Source organism: Podarcis pityusensis (assembly GCF_964106645.2).
Source record: "Podarcis pityusensis genome assembly, chromosome: 15".
In the NCBI taxonomy this organism is placed as follows: Eukaryota; Metazoa; Chordata; class Lepidosauria; order Squamata; family Lacertidae; genus Podarcis; species Podarcis pityusensis.
Genome location: NC_138040.1, coordinates 1,391,024 through 1,418,288, shown reverse-complemented (window position 1 = coordinate 1,418,288; position 27,265 = coordinate 1,391,024). Strand labels below are relative to the sequence as shown.

The following is a 27,265-nucleotide window of genomic DNA, read 5'->3' as shown; positions in this document are numbered from 1 at the left end:
TGAACTGGATGGGCCAATGGTCTGACTCTGTATTCAGAACCATGAGGACTGGAATCTTAGCTTAGTTTTAGGGGAAAGGCTGTAGCTCAGTGGCAGAGCATCTATTTGCCTTGCATGCAGAAGCCGCCAGGTTCAATCCCTCGCTTCTCTATTGTGGGCTGGAAATATCTCCTCCTTGGGCCCCTGGAGAGCTGCTGCCAGTCAGTGTAGACAATATTGAGCTAGATGGACCGGTGGTTTGACTCATTATAAGGCAACTTCCAATGTTTGCATTTAAATCCATCTCTTTTTCCCAGAACCATGAGGACTAGAACAGGGGTCAGCAAACTTTTTTCAGCAGGGGGCCAATCCACTGTCCCTCAGACCTTGGGGGGGGGCTGGACTATATTGGGGGGGTGTGTGTGGAATGACGAATTCCTATGCCCCACAAATAACCCAGAGATGTGTTTTAAATATAAGGACACATTCTATTCATGTAAAAACACACTGATTCCCAGACAGTCTGTGGGCCGGATTTAGAAGGCGATTGGGCCGGATCCAACCCCCGGGCCTTAGTTTGCCTCCCCATGGCCTAGAATCTTTATTGATTAGGGCAAAGGGCCAAAGCAGTGTGTTAGAGCAACTGCTCCCCCCCCCCCACAAGGTCCTGGGTTCAATTTCTGACAGCATCTCCAGTTTAAAAGGACCAGGTCCTTGCACTCGGATGAGAAGACCCTTTTCCAATGGGGAAGACCCTCCCCTGCCGGCGACCCCAGACGGCTGCTACCACTCAGAGCAGACACAACTCGGCTGGACGGACAAAGAGTTTGACCCAGCTAGGGTCCTCTGCTCATGGTTAAAGGAGCAGCCACTCAAGCAGAGACACAGCGGTCTCCTCCTGGCAGCAGATTCCAGCCCTCCTGGAGCACAGATGCTGAGCAAAGGCATCTCCTGAGGTGGTGTTTGTTAGTGTCACAATTTAAAACCTAATACTGTTTTGCTAAGGCTGAGCCGGGCCGCCTGACATGACTAATGACCCTGTCGGAGAGGATGTCTCTTTTCATTTAACCTCCCTGCGGTGCTGGCTCCCTCCGCGCTGTCCTGCCGACGCTACGGTTGCTTCAGTGCTGTGGGACGCCTCTGCAAAAAACTACAAGGGCACAGAGCAGCGGCAGGATGTCTGTGTGCCAAACCGAGTCCTTACCTGGCCCAGAGAGGACGAAACACACATCCTGCAGGTTGGAGACCCCAAGGGGCAGCCAGGGCACCCCCAAATCTGGCACAGAGGGGCCCTCTGTGCAGATACCTGATAAAGTGGATACCTTCTCGGTGGTGGCCCCCGCCCTGTGGAACACCCTCCCATCAGATGTCAAAGATATAAACAACTACCTGACATTCAGAAGACATCTGAAGGCAGCCCTGTTCAGGGAAGTTTTTAATGTGTGACATTTTAGTGTATTTTTGGTCTTTGTTGGAAGCCGCCCAGAGTGGCTGGGGAAACCCAGCCAGATGAGCGGGGTACAAATAATAAATTATTATTACAGTGGTACCTCGGGATGCGAACGGGATCCATTTTGGAGCCCTGTTCGCATCCCGAATAGAAAGTAAGACGCCACAGCGTGTGCGCATGTCGCATTTTGCCACTTCCGCGCATGCGCGTGACGTCATTTTGAGTGTCTGCGCATGTGCGAGTGGCGAAACCCGGAAGTAACACACAACCCGAAAGCGCTCAACCCTGAAGCACATTCAACCCGAGGTATGACTGTATTATTATTATAAAGAACCGTCAGAGGAGGAGGAGCCACCACCAACCAGTCCCTGAGAGTGCTGGTGCCAAAAGCTTTGGCTCTAGACCAAAGAGCGACATTTCGCACATCTTAAGCGCAGCTGCCTCTGTTTTCGCATCTACTTGTTGTCATAACTCCTCGTGATAAGTCACCAGCAATTTAGTGTGTGGATTTTGCATTTTTTGGTTCCAATTTGGCGCAAGGGCTGTGGGATAATAACTCCCACCACCCCCTCCCTGGCCCGCCGCCGCCCTCTCCCTCTTGTTCACATTGCACTATCGATTCCTCGCGCCTGTTTCTTTAATTCATTCCTTTCTTCATCCCTCTGGCCAAAATCGATTCTTTTTGCACGGAAGGGCTCCCTTCTCTCTCCTCACACACACAGACACACACACACACACATTTTGCCAGGCTTACACACACACACACACACACACACACACACACCACCCAGCCACAGACACTGCACTCGGATGATTATTCCGGCTTGCTGAAGCTTGTGCTTGCTTTCTTAATGGACACCTCGATGGGGGAATTTGCAGAGCCCAATGCAGAACCATCCTGTGCTCTTCAGGATCGGACAAATTCCCAGGGGAAGAGAGGGCTATCGATGGCTACCAGCCACGGTTAGAAGCAGTGATGTTTCTGAGTAGCAGTTTCTGGAAACCACAGGAGGGAAGGGTCACAGACCATTGGTGAAGCCCCTGTTCCGAATGCAGAAGATCCTAGGTTCAGTCCCTACTGGCATCTCCCAGGCAGGGCTGGGAAAGACTCTCTGCCTGGACAGCCGTTGCCAGTCAGTGCAGGCAGTACTGAGCTAGATGGACCCCAATGCTTTGACTCAGTATAAGGCAGATTCCTGTGTTCCTATTGCAGGGGCTTGACCCGCATGGTCCCTTCCCACTCTATCATTCTATGATTCTTTGATCCTGTTTAAGCCAGCCCTTAATTCAGGACCATGAGGACTAGAATCTTAACTTTATTTTTGAGCTCTGGTTCCGTGATACAGCAAATGCTTTACATTGCAGAGGGTCCCAGGTTCAGTTCCTGGCACCTGCAATTAAAAGGTCCTCCCTCTCTTCCCACTCTCTTCCTGAAAGCCTGGAGAGCAGCTGCCAGTCAGAGCTGGCAGCATTAAGCCAGTTGGGAAATACAGTGAATACAGTGGCAACTTATGGGTCCTTCTCCTGGCAAACAGAGCGGAGGCAGAGAACTCTTATGTCTTGCAAGGCGTAATCATAGTAACCCAATGAAGCACCCCCTACAGGCTGAACAGCTGGTGGATCTGAGCCCGTCCCTCACCCTCAGAGACTAAATAAGCGAAGCCTCCATGTTCAGAGGCAGTGTATCTAAAATTTGTGACCTCAAATGGGAAGGCAGGGAGGAGTTCTGGCTGTCCTTTGTTGGAAGCAGGAGACTGGGGCAAACGAACCCCCTATTTCTCCCTCTCTTATATTTCTTTGATCTAGGGAGCCTGGTTTTGTCCCTCCTTCTGCACTGCCTCTCTCGCAAGCCATAAGTTTGGCATCTATATGTGTGTGTGTGTGTTTATTCCCGCTGCGGCCTTGAAGCCTCCGCAGCCGCCTCTGCCGCACTCATCTGGGTCACGGCGCTGCGCTCTCCTGATGGGGCCGTTATTAGTATTTCAATTTATTTACCCGTTTTGCCGGCACGCAAGTACCCATTCGGTAGTTCCATCTCATTATCGGCGCCATCAGGAGAGCAGCAGGAAAAGAGTTATATCCCGAGAAAGAGGGTGGGGGGAGGGGGGAGAGATGGCAGGGTTGGGCTGGGGAGTTTGCAGAGCAGGGGAGCTTGCAGGGAAGGGCCGGATCCAGCATGTGAGATTAAAGCGGAACAGAAAGCCCTTTGGCGCCCTGGATTCTGCCTGCGGAAATTGAGCTGCAAATCCGGGTCTGCAAATTAGAGCTGCCGTGAAGGCATAAGAACATGCTTCTGGATCAGGCCGTCTAGTCCGGCGTCCTGTTCTCACAGGGGCCAACCAGATCCCCAAGGGGAAATCTGGAATCAGGATCTGTGCACAGGAGCTCCCTCCAGTCCTGTGGCTTTCCAGACACTGGCATTCAGAAGCATTCCTGTCTCCATCTGTTTTTGCAGAGCAGAGCCACAGTAACTAGCAGGCCTTAAAAGCTCTCTCCTCCTCTATGAACTGGTCCAGTTCTTTTTTAAAGCCATCCCAGTTGGTGCCCATCGCTGCCCCAGTGGCAGGGAGTTCCACGGTCTAACTTAGCACAGCATGGAGAACTTTCAGTTATCTGTCCTGGATCTTCCTACGTTCAGCTTCATTGGAAGCCCACGAGTTCTAGGTTAAGCATATAATAATAATAATCATAATAATAATAATAATAATAATAATAATTTTAAAATTAATAACAACAACAACAACAACAATTTATTATTTGTACCCCACCCACATGGCTGGGTTTCCCCAGCCACTCTGGGCGGCTTCCAACAAAGATTAAAAAAACATTAAAATGTCACACATTAAAAGCTTCCCTAAACAGGGCTGCCTTCAGGTGTCTTCTGAATGTCAGGTAGTTGTTTATCTCTTTGACATCTGATGGGAGGGCGTTCCACAGGGCGGGAGCCACCACTGAGAAGGCCCTCTGCCTGGTTCCCTGTAGCTTTGCTTCTCGCAGTGAGGGAACCGCCAGAAGGCCCTCGGAGCTGGACCTCAGTGTCCGGGCAGAATGATGGGGGTGGAGACGCTCCTTCAGGTATGGGCACATGGGCTGGTTTGAACGGTTGGCAACCCTTAATAAATATCATTTAAAAAATAAAAATGAAAGGTTGGCAACCCTGAAGCAGGCGGCTTAGCAATGCCCACACTTCCTATCAGCCTTTTGCAAAACTGGGGCAGGGGAGCAGGTCTGTGGGTCCCCAAAGCCCACAACCAGAGCTGAGTCTGAACCAGGAAGGCTTCTGAATTCCAGGGGGTGGAGAGCCTTAGACCCACGTGCCAAATGTGGCTCTCGAGGTCTCTCCGTCTGGCCCTCGGGACTCTTTCCCCAGGCCACACCCCCTGTCTCAGGCCAGACCCCCTTAACTTGACCCTAATTTGCACCCTGCTTGAGTGTTCTTGCCTGACTGGGAGTGTGCCTTAAATTCTGCCACATTGCTTGCCTCAGTGAAGGATGGATTGGGGCCAGATAAAATAGTCACCTGCAGAACGGTGAAGTTTACTTTTGCCTCCACCAGGAGGAAATGTGGCCCTTGGTCTGGAAAAGCTTCCCTGCTCCTCCCTGGAGCAGACCAATTTGCAAACCAATTTGCAAAGCGTGTGCTTTCTGAGCATGTGCAGAGTGCCTCAGCCTCCACATCACAGACTGGATAGTTAGGAAATCAGGCTGACGTAACCCGCCAAGGCAACTAAATGGAGAAGGTCTCTTATTGGGAGGGGTGTGCAGAATTTGACACATATGCTCTCGTGTGCCTTAGGTTTGATTCCCGCATTTCAGGGGGTTGGGATGGATGACCTTTGGGGGCCCCTTCCAACTCTATGATTCCAGGATTCTATCCAGGGAGGGATGGGGTTTTCACCTAGAAGCTGGAGCTTTCCCCAGAAAGGCTTTTGACCAGGGATGAGGCCAGGCTGCGTCTCTCCAGATGTTCATGCGCTCCATCGCCATCCCTGGCAATTGGGAGTCCAACCACATCTGGAGGGCAGCCTTTTTGACCCTGTGCCGTGTGCCTTGGTTTCCCTGGCAGGTGGGCAGAGGTGCTGGTGGGGTGCTGCGCCCGGAGAGGAAAGAAACGAGTATTTTGGAGCTGACAAATCAAATGGGGGTGGGGGGAAGTGTACGGTTAACGAGCCGAACGACGCAGCATTGGAGTCTGGGACGCCGTGCTAATCCCCTATTAAAACCTTAAAAGGGATCCTGGTGCCTCTCCATATAAACTCATTAACTTTTATGGTGTAATAAATGGATTCTATTAAAACATAATTCCCTCCATGCTGGGGGCAAGTTAACCTCTTTAAGCGGTGGCGGAGGGGCCCCCTCCCAACCGGGTGTCACATGGCAAAGGCTGGCACCAATATGGGTGACGGCAGTGCCACAGCGCGGCTGGCACTAATCGAAGTTGCCCGTTTCCACCCACCTTTTAATTTTTCGGCTTTAAACCACCCTGCTGTTGCTCCTTTAGCTGCAATCTGGCGCCCGTAAATGTAGCAACAGGGGAGCTTCCGCTGACTGGAGGGAGGAGGGAAATCGTAGAATTGTGGAACCAGAAGGGGAACCCCAAAGGTCATCCATCCCAACCCCCTGCAATGGAGGAATCGCGACTGGCAGGAGACCACCTGACCTCGGTTTATAAACCTCTGAGGAAGGAAAGGCAAGTCGCTTGGCTGGTGAGTTTCAAGGTCCATAAAGGTTTGGCTGTGGTTGGGGGGAACTGCACCCCCCCCCCCGATGTGACTGAACTGCCATCTTGTGGCAGGCTGTTCCGCTGTTAAATATCGGAACGTAGGAAGCCTCTTTATACCCAGTCGACCCTTTTGTCTTTGGTGTCAGCTGGGCAAGCAACACGTAAGGGGGTGTCAAAGCAGGAGTGGTGGGCGCGTCGCCTGGAGAGAGGGGTGTGGCTAGGCAGGAGGTGTGGCCTGGAGAGAGTGCCGAGGGCCAGGCAGAGACACCCAGAGGGCCACACCCCTGAATGAGATGCACTTCAAAGGCTAACTGGACGTAAAGGAGACCAGGATTCTTGCCAGGCCTGCTGGCAGCCCGCAGACCTGGCTCCATGGTCTCTGGGGGGCCAATAATAATAATAATAATAATAATAATAATATGAACTTTGGGTCTGTGCCTTTGTCCTCCTTGCCCAAGACTGGAGTCGTGTCCCTCCTCATCCCTCCCCAGGTGTGAGGGGTCCAGGCACCGATCCAGATGGCATTGCACTGCCAATTAGAATGTAAAGCGAGACTTAACGCGAGGCGGATTAATTACGACTGCGGCTGCCCCTTTGAAGAGGCAATTAAGCCTCTTCAGAGCCTGCTGCGGTTTACGAGGCTCCATCTTGCGGGGGCCGTGTGGGTGTCTCTTGGAAACGGGGTTGTCAGGTAGAAACGCTGAGCGGGAGGCAAGTACGTTCTGCTCAGAGCCATGCCCGTTCAAATGGATGGAGCGAAGTCCGCCACGCCCATGAATTTCAACCGGTCTACTCTGAGTAGAGATAGGCGAACCTGCCCATTTTGGGTGCTTGTTTTCGGCTCTCTGCATCAGTTTGTGATATGTTGTTTCCTTAAAGTGCTCATGAAAATTCGTCAGCATTTTGGCACAGATTTCTCCCAGTAAGACACATTTTTGTAGCCAGTTTTGCCTGATCTACCCGCATCTGCAAAGCATGTGTCCCCTCATATTTACATTTCCCCAGATTTGATGCCATTTTGTGTGTTGCTTTCACTAATATGGGAATTTATATGAACCCGTAACTGTAGAATGTACATTTCTGTACACTGCTCAGTTCCGGTTTGCGAACCTTTTCCAGAAGCCAAAAGTACTCCGTTTTGAGTGCCCTGCTTCCGATTTGAGTTCCGATTTGAAGGCCTGTCTGTTTTTGCTATTCATTTTGCGTTTTTGTTTTTGCGGCTCTTTTTCGTTTTGTTTTTGTGACTGTGTGGAACCCAGTTCAGCTACTGATTGACTGATTGTGTGTCTGCAGTACACTGTTTATTGCTTTTGTTTTATGGATCGATGGTCTCGTTAGATAGTAAAATTCACGTTAAAATTGCTGTTTGAGGGGTTGCTTTTAAAAGTCTGGAACGGATTAATCCGTTTTGCATTACTTTTGATGGGAAAGCGTGCCTTGGTTTTGGAATGCTTTGGTTTTGGAACGGACATCCGGAACGGATGAAGTCTGAGAACCAAGGTACCACTGTACAAGGAAGGAGATGCTCGCACAACATTAGGAGGAACTTTCTGAGCTTTTTGACAAGAGAAGGGAGTCCATTGGAAGATGACGTCCTCTACTTCATGGGAGGTTGGGTGGCCACCCGTCAGGGATTCTTTGCAGGGGGTTGGACTAGATGCCCCTCAGAGGTCCCTTCCAGTTCTACAGTTCTGTGATTCCATTATTCTTCAGGCCCATCCCAGTACTCTTAAAAGCACAAGAGCAAGCTGGGTGCTTTTTCCCCTGACAGTTGACAACTCAAGACTTAGGCCAGGCTTCCTCAACCTCGGCCCTCCAGATGTTTTGGACTACAACTCCCATCATCCCTGACCACTGGTCCTGATAGCTAGGGATCATGGGAGTTGTAGGCCAAAAACATCTGGAGGGCTGAGTTTGAGGAAGCCTGACTTAGGAGATCCATTTTGCAGTGGGTGAGTGACAGGGACGAAGCTTGAGATTTGTACCCTAAAATTATATTGTAATTATTGTTGTTGTTAATAGCAGCCCTAATAATAATGTTTAAAGCGCCTTTGCTATGCATGTTCTCCATAATGGAGGGGCATTGATCACCTTCATTGTACAGCTTTCGGCGTCTGCTGGAGACACCATTATCTCCCCCAGCCTTTGATGGCTAAACTGTTTTGTTTTGTGAGAACCACCTCCTTGGCTGAATCTGTTCCATTTCGGAGGAGGGTTTATGGGGGTGGGTGGGGGTGTTTTATAACCATATTTGGGGGGGGGGTATTGTGGTAGATTCCATTGTCATAACCTGCCCTGGGCCATTATGGGGTCGGCCAGGTTAAAACAAAAAAACAAAAAATACTTGAAAATAAATAATTTGCCAAGAAGAGAACTCCCTGGCCTTGAGGCATTTACAGCTCACACTTTGACACAGGAAGAACTCAAGGCTGCAGAGGCAAATGGAATCCTTGGATGGATGGATTTATTTCATTTATTGTGGGAATATTCAGGGATGCAGGAGAGAATATATTGTTTGGTTATTGCCTTTCCAACTTGTGTTAACAAGTTCATAATTTAGCAGAATAACATTCCCCTTTTTAAACTCACAGCGGATGCGTTTGCTCAGGCTCGCTAAATCCTCTATAATAACTATTCTGGTATTTTCCCCTTATTCCCTCATAAAAGATAAGACACGACACGGTCATCTATAAAAGTATAAAAAGAGTTTACTCACTCACATTCTGTTCACAATCGGATCCCAGAAGGCAGACTTCGCTTAGAAAAGTGACATATACCTGGAAACTATCTCATAAGGAGACAGTCCCTTTGTCCTCTCTTGGCTGGAGCCAAGAGAACATCTTTGGCTAAGCAGATGTTGCTTCTTTGATGCATGTAATCAAAAGGGAGAGAGATGGCTGCCCTGCCCTGTGCCTTTGTTGTTACCTGCACAGGTGAGGCCACGCCCACCTCTAGTCACATGCTGAGGAAGTCTGTCCCAGCCCAGAAGGAAACAGGAAGTTTACCTGCTGACTGGACAAACATTCCTCCCCATGTGTAAACATGTTCACTCTAGGAATATTATACTTGACTGCTCTTGTGTTTCACATCCCACATTTATATCCCACCTCCTTCTCCAAGGAACATGAGGTAGCATGCATGGTTCTGAACCTCATTTAATCCCCACATCCACGCTGTGAGGTAGGTTAGACAAAGAAAGAGAGAATGACTACACACAATGTGGTCCGTGGTCGGGTGAGGGATTTGAACCCTGATCTGACCCAGGTCCTAGCCTGACACTCTGACCACTAGACCACCCTGTCTGCAGTCGGAGGCAGCAATCCTTCCGAAGGCCAGCTGCTGGAAACCACAGGGAGGGGAGAGTGGCTCTTGTGCTCAGATCCTGCTCACCGGTTTCCCATTAAGGGCATCCGGTCAGCCCCTGTGAGAACAGGCTGATGGTGCAGCCATAAAACCGCTGGCACATTTGTGAAGCTAAGCAGGGTCTGTTATGGTTTCAGCTTGGAGGAGGGACCGCGTGCTGAGATTCCAGGGGGTTGGACTAGATGACCCTGGGGTACCCTCTGACTTTCTCGATCTGCAGCAGAAGGGGGGCTTCCGGTCGGGAGTGACAGTGCCACACGGCTCTCCCCGGGCGCCTGCCCCATTCATCCGAACGAGGCCAGTCCGCCAGGGAGGCATTTTTGATGGCTCATTACGGGCTAATGAAAGCAGTCTAGCAATAAGCCTAACAGCTCCTAAATGCCGCCGCGTGCCTGGCTTAGCGGGAGATAATGTGCGGGAGCCGAGGCAAAGCGCCCCACGGGGGGACCTGCCTGCTTAAACCGGTTGACGCCTGCAGCGTGCAGATAGCATTCTTGGCTCGTGGCTTCTGCGCCCACCCCCTCCGCTTCTTTTAAAAACAAACCTAAACAATAATAATAATAAGTTTGACTTGGAAGAAGTGTGCCCCGGGGGCATGTGCAGAGTGCAAATGCCACCTGTCTCTCTTCGCTGTGATTCCTGCATTGTTGGACTAGATGACTCTAGAGAACCCTACGCTACAACTCCATCATTGTACAATCTAGACTTCTTCCCCTGCGTTCCCTCAGAAACCAACGTCATTTTCGGAATAAGAGTTGGCTTGCCTTAGAAGATTGGCAGGTGGGACGCTTCCGTTCCCCCCGTCACTGCTGCCTTGCAAAAGGTGATCAGTGATGGCTTTCTTTTCACTGCTCGGGGGGGGGGGTTCATCCAAGGGCCACATTTGCTTCTGAATGACTTTTTGGGGGCCACATGGCGGGGTTGGGAACCAAAAATGTCCGGAACAACAGCTTACTTTCCAAACCTTCAGCTGGCTCTTGCACGTCCCTCCTTTCTCTCTGTCCTCTATCCCAGCAGTCCTTGCGAGGGCAGTGGCCTGGGGAGGGTCCCCAAGGCCAGAGAGAGAGTCCTGGGGGGCTGCATCTAGGTCCTGGCCCTCAGGTTCTCGCCCCCAGCCAATTGCTGCAGTGGCACCCAGCTGTGGATTCCTCTTCCACAGGGTGTTTAAGCTGCCCCTCTCTCTATCGGGGTCCCTGCTGTCATTTTTAATGACTTTCTCCTCCTTCGCTATTCATATTCCCTGGGAAGAAAGATGATTGAAGGGGCAGCATAAAAACCACCCGTACGACTTTCCCCAGCAAACTTTTGCTGATCGTTCCTGCTGCTTTTCAGAAAGAAATATTCTGCTGTCAGTTCTTTTTGTTCGGGCCCAGCTTTAAAAATCAGTGCGGTTTTTTAATTGCTGCTCTGCTGATCACAAAAAGATAATTAGATGGTTACTGGGTCCTGTCCCCCCCCCCCCATTTTTTGCCTTTTTGCAGCCTCTGTCTTTTTTAGGGGGGAAGAGGCAAAGTTATAAATTTGCTCAGTGGTTTTTTAAGAAAAAAATGTTTAGGGGTACTCTCATTTTACTAATCATATTGAAATACTGCCCATCAAAGAGGCCAAACCTAGATTCACAAAAGTGTTTAGGGATATGCGCCCCCCCCCCAGAAAAAAAGCACTGGATTTGCTTATAGATAAAAGAAGAACAAGAGGCCCCTCTGGGCAGGGAGTTCCAATCAGGTGCAAGAAAAGATCCACACAGATCCCATTGCAGTAATCCAGTCTTGAAGTAACCAAGAACCCTCTTGGTAGTGTCTTCTCCTAGGCAACTTTGGAACTCCCTGCCTAGAGAAGTCAGGCTGGCTCCCTCCTTGCTGTTCTTCTGCTAGCAGGTGAAATCGGCTTTATTCCAACTGGTCTTTGGGAACGGGCCGTTTTTTAAGGAAAGGGCTTTTAATAGTGCTGTGCTGTTTCTACTACAGTGGTACTTTGGGTTACGTACTTAATTCGTTCTGGAGGTCAGTTCTTAACCTGAAACTGTTCTTAACCTGAAGCACCACTTTAGCTAATGGGGCCTCCCGCTGCCGCTGCGCCGCCGGAGCACGATTTCTGTTCTCACCCTGAAGCAAAGTTCTTAACCCGAGGTACTATTTCTGGGTTAGCAGAGTCTGTAACCTGAAGCGTATGTAACCTGAACCTGAACATGCAGAAAGCACTTTCGCAACCCGCAGCGCCGCATCTGCGCACACGTGGGTTGCAATTCAGTGCTTCTGCGCATGCGCAAGTGCCAAAACCCAGAAGTAACCTGTTCCAGTACTTCTGGGTTCAGCGAGGTGCACCACCCGAAATCGCGCAACCCAAAGAGTCTGTAACCTGAGGTATGACTGTATTTCAATTGATTTGATTTTCATTTTGTTTTGATTTTATTACACACTTTAACTATTCTCCTTTATAGTTTTGTATCTTACCTGTTTGGGGGAAAGGCAGGATATAAATAAACAGAAACAATCACAATAATAATGGCCAGGCTTTCCCAGGTCAGCGATGGCTGTAGCTTTTGCACCAATTGCAGCGGGTAACCTTCATCGGCGATCTTCCTCTCTCTTTCTCGCACCCAGGACTCTCCGCCGCGGAGCCCGACAGGCCGGGGGTCTCTGAGGCTGAAGGGGAGCCCACGGTGCCCCCCACCCCTGATGAGCCAGAGCGCGAGGCCCACTTTGTCACCACGGCACCCACCCTGAAGCTCCTCAACCATCACCCTCTCCTGGATGACTTTCTCCACGAGCCCCTCCTCAAGAAAGATTACCTGCGGCAAATTCCCTTCCTGGCTGCCGGCCTTGTGGGTCCGGGGCCTGTCCTTCCAGATGCTGACCTCGGCCCAGCCCCCACAAGCAACCTGGCTGACCAAGATGGCCGCCCCGCTCTCTCCCATGCCGCCACCGGGCCGCCCACCACGCCGCCCATGACCACGGCGTCCCCCATGACCCTGGCGGGCGGGAAGGCCGAAGGGAAGGACATGGAGAGGACCCCCGAGATGGCCAAGCCGGCCTTCACCACAGACCTCCTGACCACAGCCATGGGGCGGCTGGTGCCGTGGGCCAAATCCGGCCCGCTCTCTGGCCGCACGCAGCCGCCGGTCACCCCTGTGCTGGGTTTCCAGACCGGTCTCGGTTCCTCGGGCCCAGCCACCACCGACGCGTTTTCCGGTGGCACCCCGGGCACGGCAGCTGCCCCCAGCGCACAACCGGAAGTGACCACGCCCAGGCGGGAGTCCAGCAAGGAGGAGGAGACGGCCACCACCACCATCAAGACCACCACCGTCATCACGTCCATTCTGGGAGCAGGTGGGTTACGCAGGCGGGGTGAAACAGTGGAGGAGAGGAATCGAAGACGGCAAGGGTCACGGACTGGTTGGTCCCAGAGGAATGGTGGGAGTTGATAGCTGGGAAACCCCAAGGGAAGACCCTAAATTGGCCCTATTTTTCAGGGACGTCCTTGATTTAGAGATTAGGTGCAGTTGTGGCCGATTCTGGGGTTGCGGCGCTCATCTCGCTTTACTGGCCGAGGGAGCCGGCGTACAGCTTCCGGGTCATGTGGCCAGCATGTCTAAGCCGCTTTTGGTGAACCAGAGCAGCGCACGGAAACGCCGTTTACTTTCCCAATGGAGCGGTACCTACTTATCTACTTGCACTTTGATGTGCTTTCGAACTGCTAGGTTGGCAGGAGCAGGGACCGAGCAATGGGAGCTCACCCCGTCATGGGGATTCGAACCGCCGACCTTCTGATCAGCAAGTCCTAGGCTCTGTGGTTTAACCCACAGCACTACCCGCGTCCTGGAGTCAGGCGTAGGCAGCAACTAATCAATAACTCACCCAAGGCCAGTGAATTCTTTATTCAAGGAAGCAAACCACAGCTCAGGCCTAGTGGTCTCAGCAACTCTTTCTGGGAGATCTCGCCAAAATGAAGTAGTTGCAAGGCCCACAAGGACTCCTCTTTTCCAGGATCTTCCCCACACAGTCTGCACACAAGCATCCTCTGCTCTGGCCATTTCATTTCTCTGCAAGTTCTCAGAGACCAGGGAGGGAGCTGGTTGTAGCAGAAGACAGAGGATCCCTGGATTCTTCAGCAGCCGGCCTCCACTCTGCCTATTGACCCAACCTCCTCTCCAGACTCTGTTTCTGCACTGCTCTCTGCCCCAGCCTCTTCCTGCTCACCAAACCCTGTCACCTCTCCTGTTGCCGACATCTCCTCCTCCCAGTCTTCTCCCTCTGACCACTCATTGTCATCCCACCACCGCTCCCCTGGCTCATCATCATCATTTATTATTTCTATCCCGCCCATCTGGCTGGGTTTCCCCAGCCACTCTGGGCGTCTTCCATCAAAAGATTAAAAATACATTAAAGCATCAGTCATTAAAAGCTTCCCCAAACAGGGCTGCCTTCAGATGTCTTCTAAAAGTCAGGTAGTTGTTTATTTCCTTGCCATCTGAGGGGAGGGTGTTCCACAGGGCGGGCGCCACCACCGAGAAGGCCCTCTGCCTAGTTCCCTGTAACCTCACTTCTCGCTTTGAGGGAACCCCCAGAAGGCCCTTGCAGCTGAACGATGGGGATGGAGACGCTGCTTCAGGTATACTGGACCAAGGCCGTTTAAGAGATAAGTCCAGAATCAGAGGCAGAAGTTGAAGCAGGAGGAAGGCCAAGGGGCAGGGATGGGTCAGGCTTGTGAAGAGGCACGAGTGTCTCCCCCTCCTGCTGCGACAAACTCCTCTCCCCTTTGGTCTCCCAGAACCAGAAGAGGCATGAAAAGGGGCGGAGGAGGGTTTGGCTTCATGCAGACTCCGTCTCCGATTTGAAGAAGAGTCGCTGTGCTCATTAGGCCTGGCACTCCTGAGCAGATCCTGTTTCTTCTAATAAAGAGTTAACTTCACTTGCTCCGTGTGATTTATTGCTGGCTCGCTCCTAACAATCAGGGTCACAACAGCCCTGTGAAGTAGGTTGGGGCAGAAGAAAATGAGGGAGGAAGGGAGGGGCCAGCCACTGAGCTTCATAAGCAAGCAGAGATTCGAACTCTGGTCTCCCAGGTCCAGATGTTGTCAGACACCCTCCCCAACTCCCAGGAAGCAGCGTGGCCAATCGGGAGAGGGGATGGAGCTGCAAATGTTCCCCCATCCTTGACCTGAAATATCCCCAGCAAATGCTTTGGCTCAGTCGGAGAGGCCAGGTTGCTCAGATCTACGGAGTTGCCAGGCGTTAGATCTGAGCTGTCGGGAGCTGAGCTCTCTAAATTTTAAAAGTTGCTTGGCTTTGACCCAGCCATCCCAGGTCTCAGGAAGAATGCCGTTTTAATTGTCAGGGAAACCGTTTAGGGAACAACAATGGAATTAATTATGGATTGGAGTGTAGGAAATAGCCGGAAGGCAGGGCTTGGGTTTTTCTGTTTTCTTTCTGTAATGAAAGGAGCAGCGAGAGATTGACGTTCAAAGGGGCCTGCCCTGCCTGGAGCTGGGCCAGGAAGGTCCCGGGGCCTGAAGGGGAAATGCAAATGGGATTCTGCACACACGCCCCAAAACACACACACAACTTATTACAGAAAAGTTATCCTGCACAACTCTGGTTGAAATGAGATTGGAAAATCGGGATCACAGGGCGCAGCTCAGTGGTTAGAGCATCTATTTTGCAGAAGATCTCCGTCCCCCTGTCTGACACCCTGGGGAACCTCTGCTGCCAGTCAGTTCAGACAACTGAGCCAGATGGAACAATGGTCTGATCTACCGGTAGTTTATGGCTTCCTGTTCTCCTCATGTGCAGCCCTTAGTAATTCAGAAGCCTGAGGACTGGAATCTTGTTTTTACCTTTAGATGGAGGAGCTGGAACTGATTGGTAGAGCGGCCGCTTCACATGCAGAAGGTCCCAGCTTCAGTCTCCACTGAAATCTCCACGCAGGGCTGGGGTAAGACCCCTCTGCCTTGAAACGCTGGAGATAGCTGCTGCCAGTCAGTGTGGACAATACTGATCTCAGTGGGCCAGTGGTCTGACTTAAGGCAGATTATGCAACCCCCTAGAAGCATATCCAGTTAAAATGATCAGGTGATGGGAAAGAGACCCTCCTCTCTCCCTGAGACCCTGGAGAGCTGCTGCCAGTCGGTGTGGGCAATGCTGAGCTTGATAACTCAGTGGACAGACTCAGTATAAAGCAGGTGCCTGTTTATTTGGAGGAGGAGGGCACCATGTTGCCCCCATCTCAGATGATCAAGAGGATGGAGCAACTGCCATATGGAAAAAAGCTTGCGACATAGGCCAACGATAAAACCAAATGCTGGAAGATTGAGTCCTTCATGTAGCAAAGAGTTAGACTGTGGAACTCCCTGCCACAGGAGGCAGTGTTGGTCGCCAACCTAGATAGCTTCAAAAGAGGATGAGACGAGTTTCTGGAGGAGGAAAGGTCTGTGAAGGGCTACTAGCCATGATGCTTCTGAATACCCATTGCTAGAAACCACAGGAGGGGAGAGTTTCTCTCACACTCAGGTCCTGCCTGAGGGCAACTGGTTGGCACTGGCCGGATCCAGCAGGCTCTTCTGAAGGTCTTCTGCCCCCATCTAGGGCAGGAGAAGGCTTTTGAGGCTGGCTGTGATGGGGAGATGAGAGCTTAGAAGCGCTCTCTCCTTTGTCTAATATTTTGCCCTCTTTGTGCATAGGTCCTTGCAGCTGGAACCTCACTGGCCCCAAAGGCTCGCTGGCCTCTCCCCTCCCCTCTGGCATCCCGTACGAAGGGGGGACCCTCGACTGCACCTACACCATCTCTGTGTACCCTGGTTACGGCGTCGAGATCCGGGTGAGTCATTGAACCCAGCCTGGTAGGTGTCATGGCCTGATGGGATGCAGCCAGGGAACCCCCAAGGGGAGAAGGCTCAGGGCCAGGGGAGGGGTGGTGGGAGGAAGATGAGTGGTCAGAGGGAGAAGAGGTGTCGGAAGCTGAAGAGGCAACAGGGTTTGGTGAGCAGGAAGAACGGGGGAGAAAGCAATGCAGAATCAGAGGCAGAAGCGGAGGCTGGAGGGGAGGGAAGCCAAGAGGCAGAGGGGAGGCTGGGTGCTGGAGAAACTAGGGGGTCTCCCCCTCCTACAGTGACAAGCTCCCCTTTTCGCTGGTCTCCCAGGACCAGTAGAGGTGTGAAGAGGGAGGAACAGAGAGTGGCATGTAGGCATAGTCTCAGACTATGGGAAGGACCCGGGGGAACAAAAGACTTCGGGAACTGTGGGAAGACGGGGACCTTCAGCCCCCCAAACTGCCTCCTCCGGGCGAGATTTGCTGGGATGAGTTGTTACTCCTGTTTCTTTGAATGAAGAGTTAACTTCAGTGATGCCGTGTGAATTACACCCGTTCCTGGCTGAAACTTCGGTCTGCAAAGACCCCTTTAGGAGAAACTGGTCCTCAAGACCCAGGACAAAATTCTGGTTGGATTTGGAGGGTGTGTTTGAATGCTTTTAGATTCTCCAGCAAGGATGGGGGACATTTTGTAGCCTGAGGGCTGCGTTCCTTGAGCCCCAGATTTTTGTCCTTTATCATCCGTAAGAGAGCCTCGGCCCCTTTTCTGGGGTGGGGGCAGGTAAGACGAAGGAGGCAGGCAGACAGAGGAGTCCCTCTTCTCGCCTGCAGGGTTAAGCGAGGGGAGGGACGAAGACACGGGACCCCGGCTGCATTCTAATGCCACGTTACAAATACAGACATCTTGTCTCAGGGATGCAGCCAGCCGTGCCAGCCCTAAAAGGCAACAGCAGCAAATGTCAAATCGATAGACGTGGCATTTGGCCGACATTTCGACAATACCTGCTTTCTCCCTCTGCGCCGCGTCCCCCGGGGCTTCATTAGGCCCAGGCGGAAGGAGGCTTGGCGGGCGGACGTGCCGGCGGAGGGCCCTGCGGCCGTGATACCGCCTCCGGCCCGGACTGGGGGGCTCTCCCCAGTGTAGTATTAGCTGGTGGGGAGGGCAGGGGGGGTGTCGCAAGCATCTTCAGCGAGGTGTAAAAAAGACTCCTGAAATTCCCGGGGGGGGGGGGGAGAGATTTCTGTGAAATTGGGACTCTGTGAGATTTCCTCTTTTTTTCTCTTTTTCTTCCCTGGCAGCTAAATTAACAACTCCCTGAAATGCTGCCCTTACACCTCCTTGAGCCATTCTGGGGAATGGAACATCCCCAATGTAGGCATTATATTCTTGCAGTGTAGGCAGCGAAATCCGCACCCAGGACCTGGGCCTGGCGAGAGAGGGACCCATGTGGTGGGTTGGGGTTTTTTAAGAGCAAAAGCAGTGATATCCAGGGACAGGCGAATTGGTCAATTTCAGTTTCTTGGGTTCTCTGCCCCCCCCCCCATAGATAGATAGATGATAGATAGATAGATAGATAGATAGATAGATAGATAGATAGATAGATAGATAGACAGACAGACAGATATAGATGATAGATAGATAGATAGATAGATAGATAGATAGATAGATAGATAGATAGACAGACAGACAGATATAGATGATAGATAGATGATAGATAGATAGATAGATAGATAGATAGATAGATAGATAGATAGATAGATAGATATAGATCGATATATTCAGTTCTCCACATCTTCGCATCAGTTTGCAAACTTTTTTTAAAAAAAGTAAACTTTTTTTTTTTTGGAAATTAATCGTCATTTGGTGTTAATTTCTCCTGGGAGACCAGGACTCAGACCCTCCCACTCAGAAATGAAGCTTCCTGGGTGCAACCTTTGGGCCCATTGCTGCCTCTCAGCCTAACCTACCTCACAGGGTTGCTGTGCAGATTCATTGAGGAGAGCGAAGAAGAAGAAGAAGAAGAAGAAGAAGAAGAAGAAGAAGAAGAAGTTATCCAGCGCTCTAATCACCTCACTTCTTCCCCTAAAAAAAAAATAAATCACTCCTCCAAATTCCCCTTTTCCTCAATCTGCCTCACAGATCCTGCGTTTGGCTGGGGTGGTCTAGAGGACCTCTAGGTTCCTTCTGATTCTACATTTCTTTCCTTTGTGTGTGGTGAGCAGCGACCGCCTGCTCCCCATCCAAGCTGTGCTTGCCAGGGCTTTTCTCCTCGTGTTCCTGTCTCTCTCCTCCCATAAATCACTCGGCGTCCTGCTAAACCTCACGGAGAGGGAGATTCCCGTCCCACCAGCACTCACAATCTGGTTCCCCCTTCTCCGTCTCGGTGCACTTGCTCTTCTGCCGATCCATCTTGGGCACCTTTGGTGTAATTAGTGCAAGGAGGCTCCTGACTTTGGCCGTTTATCACCGAGCAGCTCCGTTTAATTACCGTAATTAATATACAATCACCACTTTAATGAGAGACGGCAACAGTGACTCGTTTATCAAGATAAGTTATGCAGCCGTCGCCACCGGAGGACGTGGCAGCAACCGGGAACAATATGCTTTGCATGCAAAAGGCCCCGGGTTCAACTCTGGCAGCATCTCCAGGTGGGGCTTGGAAATATTCCCCATCTGAAATCCTGGGGAGCTGCTGCCAGTCAGTGTAGGGAATATCGAGTTAGATGGACCATGGGTCTCAGTCAGTAGAAGGCAGCTTCCTATATTCCTGTTTAAAACATTTCTTTTTAAAAAAAAATTCATGAGGACTAGGCTCTTTCTTTTCACGAGAAGGGCTGCAGCTCAGTGTTTTGCATGCAGAAGGTCCCAGGTTCAATCTCTCATGGCATATCCAGGTTGGGTGGGAAGGATTCAGGACACAAAAATAGAAAGGACTTATTCGGGCAGCCTGTAGTTAAACTGTGGAACTCATGTCCACAAGAAGGAGCACAACAGAAACTCTCCCCACTTGCGATTCCTAGCAACTGCCATTCAGAGGCATTTACTGCTCAGTGGATATTCAAGTTCCCAGTTCTGGCTCTGTTCACCTGTTTTTTGTACAGTGGAACCTCGGTTTCCGAACGTAATCTGTTCCGGAAGTCCGTTCGACTTCCGAAACATTTGAAAACCGAGGATCAGAGGGCTGTCAACAAGTTCAATGGGGAAAATTGAGAAATGTGTCGTTCGATTTCCGAGGCATGTTTGAAAATGGAAGCATTCACTTCCGGGTTTTCAGCATTTGGCTTCCAAAATGTTCTGCAGCTGAGAGACATGTGAAAACCAAGGTTTGACTGTACCACTGGTGGGACTCCTGTAGACCAGAACCCACCCTGTTCTGGCAGAAAGAGCCGATCGACAGCTGAGGTTTCCAAGCAGAGGTTGTCTGGTTTCCCTCGCTGCAATTCCTGGGGGTTGGACTAGACGACCCTGTTAGAATTCCCGCTCCGTGATTGCAGTCATAGAATCATAGAATCCTAGAGCTGGAAGAGACCACAAGGGCCATCGAGTCCAACCCCCTGCCAAGCAGGAAACACCATCAGAGCACTCCTGACATATGGTTGTCAAGCCTCTGCTTAAAGACCTCCAAAGAAGGAGACTCCACCACACTCCTTGGCAGCAAATTCCACTGTCGAACAGCTCTTACTATCAGGAAGTTCTTCCTAATGTTTAGGTGGAATCTTCTTTCTTGTAGTTTGGATCCATTGCTCCGTGTCTGCTTCTCTGGAGCAGCAGAAAACAACCTTTCTCCCTCCTCTATGTGACATCCTTTTATATATTTGAACATGGCTATCATATCACCCCTTAACCTCCTCTTCTCCTTCTTGAACTGTGGTGCCCAGAACTGGACACAGTACTCCAGGTGAGGTCTGACCAGAGCAGAATACAGTGGCACTATTACTTCCCGTGATCTAGATGCTATACTCCTATTGATGCAGCCCAGAATTGCATTGGCTTTTTTAGCTGCCGCGTCACACTGTTGGCTCATGTCAAGTTTGTGGTCAACCAAGACTCCTAGATCCTTTTCACATGTACTGCTCTCAAGCCAGGTGTCCCCCATCTTGTATTTGTGTCTCTCATTTTTTTTGCCCAAGTGCAATACTTTACATTTCTCCCTGTTAAAATTCATCTTGTTTGTTTTGGCCCAGTTCTCTAATCTGTCAAGGTCGTTTTGAAGTGTGATCCTGTCCTCTGGGGTGTTAGCCACCCCTCCCAGTTTGGTGTCATCTGCAAATTTGATCAGGATGCCCTTGAGTCCATCATCCAAGTCGTTGATAAAGATGTTGAATAAGACCGGGCCCAAGACAGAACCCTGTGGCACCCCACTAGTCACTCTTCTCCAGGATGAAGAGGAACCATTGATGAGCACCCTTTGGGTTCGGTCAGTCAGCCAGTTACAAATCCACTGAGTGGTAGCATAGTCAAGACCACATTTTACCAGCTTCTTTACAAGAGTATCATGGGGCACCTTGTCAAATGCCTTGCTGAAATCAAGGTAGGCTACATCCATTGCGTTGCCTTCATCTACCAGGCTTGTAATTCTGTCAAAAAACGAGATCAGGATTGTTGTCTTTCACATGACTGTATATGTTTTGACTCCACAGAGTGGGAAGTGACGGAGACAGGATGTTTGTGTTACTGTGTTCCGTGAAGTGGGACTATTGTTTTTTCTCTTTGCTGTCTGATGCTAGAGAGAGAGGGAGCCATGTTGCAGTGCTCCGTGTGTGTTTATATGTTAATAAAGTAGATTAGCCAAAATGCTGAGTTGCTGAGGTCTGTTACGCAAGTTGTGCAAACTCTGCGGATCCCTAAATGTGCCGGTGTTGGTGGGCATCAGTCACTGTGATGTTTGGGCAGCAGAAAGCTTTTGCAGCTCCCGAACGATCAACCAGGAGGGAGAGAACATGCCAGTCGGGCATGTATCTCTACCAGAGTCCTACTCAAGTGTAAGCCGAGCTCCTGACAGACCCAGGGGACCCCTTCCATGGGACCCTGTCCATAAATAGCAACACCCTAGAGGTCCTGGGCCCTAAAGAAGTCAGATTAGCCTCAACCAGAGGCAGGGCTCCGGCCTGGTGGAACGCTCTGTCTCATGAGACCAGGGCCCTGTGGGATCTGATTTCTTTCCGCCGGGCCTGTAAGACAGAGTTGTTCCGCCTGGCCTTTGGCTTGGAATCAATTTGATTCCCTCCCCCTCTTTTTTTTTTCCTTTCTCCTCCTGTGAAGAGGCTGCATCTTAATGTTTTAATGTTGTATTTTAATCTTGTTTTTAAGTTGTATTTTAATCAACTTATTTTTATTATTGGTTGTTAACTGCCCTGAGCCCGGTCTTGGCTGGGGAGGGCAGGGTATAAATTATTATTATTATTATTATTATTATTATTATTATTATTATTAGCCTGTGGTAGACCATCCCCATCTCATCTTGGAGTGAACGCAGCTGGGTTGCATCCTCAGAGTCCCTCTTCCTTCCTTCCCTCTCTGCAGGTCCAGAACATCAGCCTTGCGGAGGGAGAGACAGTCACCGTGGAGACGCTGGGGGGTGTAGAGCCCGTCGCCCTGGCCAACGAGTCCTTCCTGATGCGCGGGCAGGTGATCCGCGGCCCGACCAATCAGATCGTGGTGCGCTTCCAGAGCCCATCTCCCGCCAACCCAGGGACCTTTCATTTCCGGTTCGAAGGTGAGAGCGCAGGTCCTTCACCTACCACTAGGGGGGGACATGCAGCTGCTTTATTCTAAACCAGTGGTTCCCAGACTTTTTTTTGTTCATAGGTGCCTTGCCCTGCCCACTTTCCCCTCTGGCCACGCCCCCCCCGACATGTGCCCCTGCCTTCTCCAGAAGGTTTCCCCAGAAAAGAAGGAGGGGGAAATTTTCCCCGGCCTTGTGTGTGGTTCAAGTGTTGGACGAGACCTGGGAGGGCAGGGTTCAAGTCCTGACTTCGGCCATGAAGCTTGACGTCAGGCCAGTCACTAACCTGCTCCTTGGTCCTGAATGGGGTCAATGTGCCCCTGAAGGACCAGGTGCGCAGCCTGGCAGTCATTCTGGACTCACAGCTGTCCATGGAGGCGCAGGTCAATTCTGGGTCCAGGGCGGCTGTCTGCCAGCTCCATCTGGTACGCAGGCTGAGACCCTACCTGCCCGCGGACTGTCTCGCCAGAGTGGTGCATGCTCTAGTTATCTCCCGCTTGGACTACTGCAATGCGCTCTATGTGGGACTGCATTTGAAGGTGACCCGGAAACTACAACTAATCCAGAATGTGGCAGCTAGACTGGTGACTGGGGGCAGCCGCCAAGACCACATAACACCGGTTTTGAAAGACCTACACTGGCTCCCAGTACATTTCCGAGCACAATTCAAAGTGTTGGTGCTGACCTTTAAAGCCCTAAATGGCCTTGGCCCAGTAGACCTGAAGGAGCATCTCCACCCCCATCATCCAGCCCGGACACTGAGGTCCAGCGCCGAGGGCCTTCTGGCAGTTCCCTCACTGTGAGATGTGAGGTTACAGGGAACCAGGCAGAAGGCCTTCTTGGTGGTGGCGCCCTCCCTGTGGAACGCCCTCCCACCAGATGTCAAAGAGAAAAATAACTACCAAACTTTTAGAAGACATCTGAAGGCAGCCCTGTTTAGGAAAGCTTTTAATGTTTAATAGGTTATTATATTTTAGTGTTTTATTGGACGCCGCCCAGAGTGGTTGGGGAAACCCAACCAGATGGGCGGGGTATAAATAAATTATTATTATTATTATTATTATTATTATTATTATTATTACCCCCCCCCAAGCAGCAAATGCTGGGAACGAGAAGCAGGAAAGGGTGTTGTTTTTATGTACGGCCCCAAAACATACCTGTCAGGATTCTTGGAGTGATCTTTCTCGCTGCGCCCACCCCTTGTTGGCAGATGCATGCGAAGAAATTCACGGAGCCTTCTGTTCCCACCCGATGCCCGCCTGCCTGTGGATCTGCAGGCCCTCCACCAGCCCGCCCATGCCACCAGCCCGGGTGCCGTGGCAGCGCCAGGATTCCCTTTCCACCCCCTCGCAGCTGCAGCGCAATTAGCTAATTGGGAGCACGCTAATCGCTGTCGGAGCTAATCGCCGATGCTGGCAGGTTAGAGCGGGCACCCACCAAAGACTCGCTTAATGGGGAGATAATTGGTCCCAGCAATTAACGTAATTTGTGCGGAGCACGAGGGAAGGGGGGGGGCTGGCATTGAGAGAAAGATATATATATATATACACACCTGTCTCCCAGCCCCACAGGGCGCCCCACCAATGTTGACACACCCTGTCACAACAGTTGAAGCCCCCAACACACACACACAACCGCCTTTCTCACAACTGACACCAGAGGCGGATTTTGGGGAGCGCGACCGGTACAGCCGCACTCGGTGCAGAGCCTCAGGGTGATGTCACTGTGATGTCAGACGGAAGGTGATTGGTGGCTGGGAGCCGAATTTTGATGAACCGCAAAATTTGAAATTAGAGACTCTACGGTCTGCCCCTGCTGGCATTGATCCCTGCCTGTGCCCTTTCTTCCGGCACATGTGGCCGGTGGAATCTGTTAGGAGTATTTGCACCTTCTAATAACCTTGGTCCAGCTCTCTTTATGGTCCAGCTCTCACTTCCATACATCACTAGCTGGACCATCAAGAAGGCTGATCACCAAAGAATGGGTGCTTTTGAATTCTGGTGCTGGAGGAGACTCTTGAGAGTCCCGTGGACTGCAAGAAGATCAAACCGATCCATTCTGAAGGAAATCAGCCCTGAGTGCTCACTGGAAGGACAGATCCTGAAACTGAGGCTCCAAGACTTTGGCCACCTCATGAGAAGAGAAGACTCCCTGGAAAAGACCCTGATGTTGGGAAAGATGGAGGGCACAAGGAGAAGAGGATGACAGAGGACGAGATGGTGGGACAGTGTTCTCGAAGCTACCAGCATGAGGGAGGCAGTGGAAGACAGGAGTGCCTGGCATGCTCTGGTCCAGGGGGTCACGAAGAGTCAGACACAACTAAACAACTAAACAACAACAACAACAAATAACCTTGGGCCTGTCCCCTTCTCTCTGCCAACGCTACCTCGCAAGGTTGTTGTGAAGATTTAAAAAAAAAAAAAATGAGAACAGCATGCTCCTTGCATGAAAGATGGGATATCGGTGCAATAAATAAGTGAAATAAATAACAACTAATACGCAACATAGAACCCATTCGTCATATTCAGAGACAAAATCGATCCCAGATAGGGCTGTGTTCATGTGTTTATTTCCTTAGTGCTGTTACACATAGCTTTGCATTTAAATCTCTATTAAATCACTTTGAATTTAGAAATAAATATTTAAAGCCTTAAAAAAAAGATGTATAAATATAATATGATGTTCCTTTAACAACCCCCTCCCCCTCCCAATACACATAGATTTATATTTAAATCTGGAGCAGCAAATCACTTGAAGTAGTTAAATATTTAAAGCCTTTACCCCCAAAAAATCTGTAAAAAATATACTGGTAATAGAATTCTGCTGCTTTAATCCTGCGCGCCGATCTGCAGCAAATCACTTTTAAGTAGATAAAGAAATAAACATCTAAAAATGCTTTTTTAAATAGCTGTATGAATGGAATGGGTCGCATGCAATGCCACCCTTACTCAGAGTAGACCCACTGAAGTGAATTTGGTAGTTTGGCTCTGTGAATCTCAATGGGCCTGTTCTGAGGAGGAATTAGTTGAGAGACCACCCAGTATTTAAATATATATGTGTATATATATATATATATATATATATATTTGTTGTTTATTCTCTGGGCATAAAAAAAGGTGTCAGACTAATTCCAGATTAAGCTTTTGCTTTATTCAACTAGCAGAGAAAAACGGTGTCTTTTTACAATTGATCTCTTTCCCCCTGACTTCTACCTCTTAATTTCACTTTAAGGATTTCCCCCGCACACACAACATAATTTCATATTATGTTTTGAGTCGGTCTAGTATTTTGAGAGTTATTGTCATGAATGTATTGATTTTGCATTTGTTCATCCCAATCATGGAATCATAGAGTTGGGGGACCCCCAAAGATCATCCATACCAACCCCCTGCAATGCAGCAATCGCAGCTAAAGGATACCTGGCAGGTAGCTGTCCTACCTCTGCTTAAAAACCTCCAAGGAAGGAGAGCCCGCCACCTCCCGAGGTGGTGTGTGCGAGAGCCATTTTAGGCACACAGTATTTACACAAATAGTGTGGCATAGTGGTTAGAACTGGGGACCTGGAGGAGGCCAGGGTTCGAATCCCCACTCAGCCAGGGGGGGCCAGCTGCTGAACTCTCAGCTGAACCTTATTATTATTAATAATAATAATAATAATAACAACAACAACAAAAACAAGTTGAGTTAATAAATAAACGACACCACACATTGAACTCAGCAAGGAACAACAATTTGATGCGCTACAAACATGCAACACCAGATGGCGCCAGAGAGCAGGAAATATTTAAACACCATTTTGCATAGGGTCCCCCCCCCCCCCGTTTGTTATAATCTAATTTCTAATCTAAGACGCCTGCTTCTTGAGAGAAAAGCAATGACAAACCTAGACAGCATCTTAAAAAGCAGAGACATCCAGTGGCTTAGCGTGGGTTGTCAGCACCCGGGGCAAGGCAAGTAATTTGCACCCCCTAACCCGTGGATTTGCGCCCCCTAACCCTAACCCCCAGATGTTGCGCCCGGTGCGGCTGGCCCCCCCTGCACCCCCCACGCTACGCCACTGGAGACATCACCTTGCCAACAAAGATCCGTATAGTAAAAGCTATGGTTTTCCCAGTAGTGATGTATGGAAGTGAAAGCTGGACCGTAAAGAAGGCTGATCACCAAAGAATTGATGCTTTTGAATTCTGGTGCTGGAGGAGACTCTTGAGAGTCCCATGGACTGCAAGAAGATCAAACCTCTCCATTCTGAAGGAAATCAGCCCTGAGGGCTCACTGGAAGGACAGATCCTGAAGCTGAGGCTCCAGTACTTTGGCCACCTCATGAGAAGAGAAGACTCCCTGGAAAAGACCCTGATGTTGGGAAAGATGGAGGGCACAAGGAGAAGGGGACGACAGAGGACGAGATGGTTGGACAGTGTTCTCGAAGGAGGCAGTGGAAGACAGGAGTGCCTGGCATGCTCTGGTCCAGGGAGTCACAAAGAGGCGGACACGACTAAACGACTAAACAACAACAACAAATTTCTGACTGGTTTATAGCGTGTTTTTCCCCCTGCGTGTAGACCCACCCCTTGTCAAATCTGATTCTCTCTCAGTGCGTAATTTGTAGGAAATTCACCCTAATCTGCTCTCTGCTTTCTGCCATTTATTTAAATCACAGCCCAAGAATCCTGGGAACTGTAGTTTGACTTCTCACAATGCTCAACGTTTCCTAGTTCCCTTAGCAAACTATGCTTCCCAGGATCCTTGGGGAATGTGTGCGTGTGTTAAATGGGTTTTTAATGTACACAGCCCAACTCTCCCCGTCTCTTTTTCCTTTCCCAGCCTACCTGCTCAGCTGTGCGTTCCCCACGCGCCCGCCCTACGGGGAGGTCTCTGTCACCAGCGTGCACCCGGGCGGCCACGCCTGCTTCTCCTGCGCCACCGGATACCAGCTGCAGGGCCAGCACTGCCTCACCTGCCTCAATGCCACCCACCCCTTCTGGAGCGCCCGGGCGCCCACCTGCGTCGGTGAGCAAAGCCAGAGGGGACAGGAAGGGGGGGAGCAGTTTGTGGGTTTGGGAACTGGCCGGGCATTTCAGCTCAGCAAGCTTCTCTGGTCGACCTCTCCCTACCGTTGGGCAAATGGAGGCAACTGCCACAGGAAACTCAGAACCCTCTAGCTCAGGGCTGCCTCCGCTGGTTAATTTTAATATTGCAATTCTTTTACATATACAGTGG

General features: G+C 50.5%; 1 protein-coding gene across 3 annotated transcripts in view; it reads left to right on the top strand.

Annotated features, from left to right (window-relative positions):
- SEZ6 (seizure related 6 homolog) overlaps positions 1–27,265 on the top strand; it is a 164,213-nt gene that overhangs the window by 60,847 nt on the left and 76,101 nt on the right. For all 3 annotated transcript variants that reach the window (XM_080982854.1, XM_080982855.1, XM_080982853.1), the window contains exons 2-5: positions 12,119–12,844; positions 16,195–16,331; positions 21,847–22,039; positions 26,870–27,055. In XM_080982854.1, the coding sequence (XP_080838980.1) occupies positions 12,119–12,844; positions 16,195–16,331; positions 21,847–22,039; positions 26,870–27,055 (1,242 nt within the window). The remainder of the gene's footprint in view (positions 1–12,118; positions 12,845–16,194; positions 16,332–21,846; positions 22,040–26,869; positions 27,056–27,265) is intronic.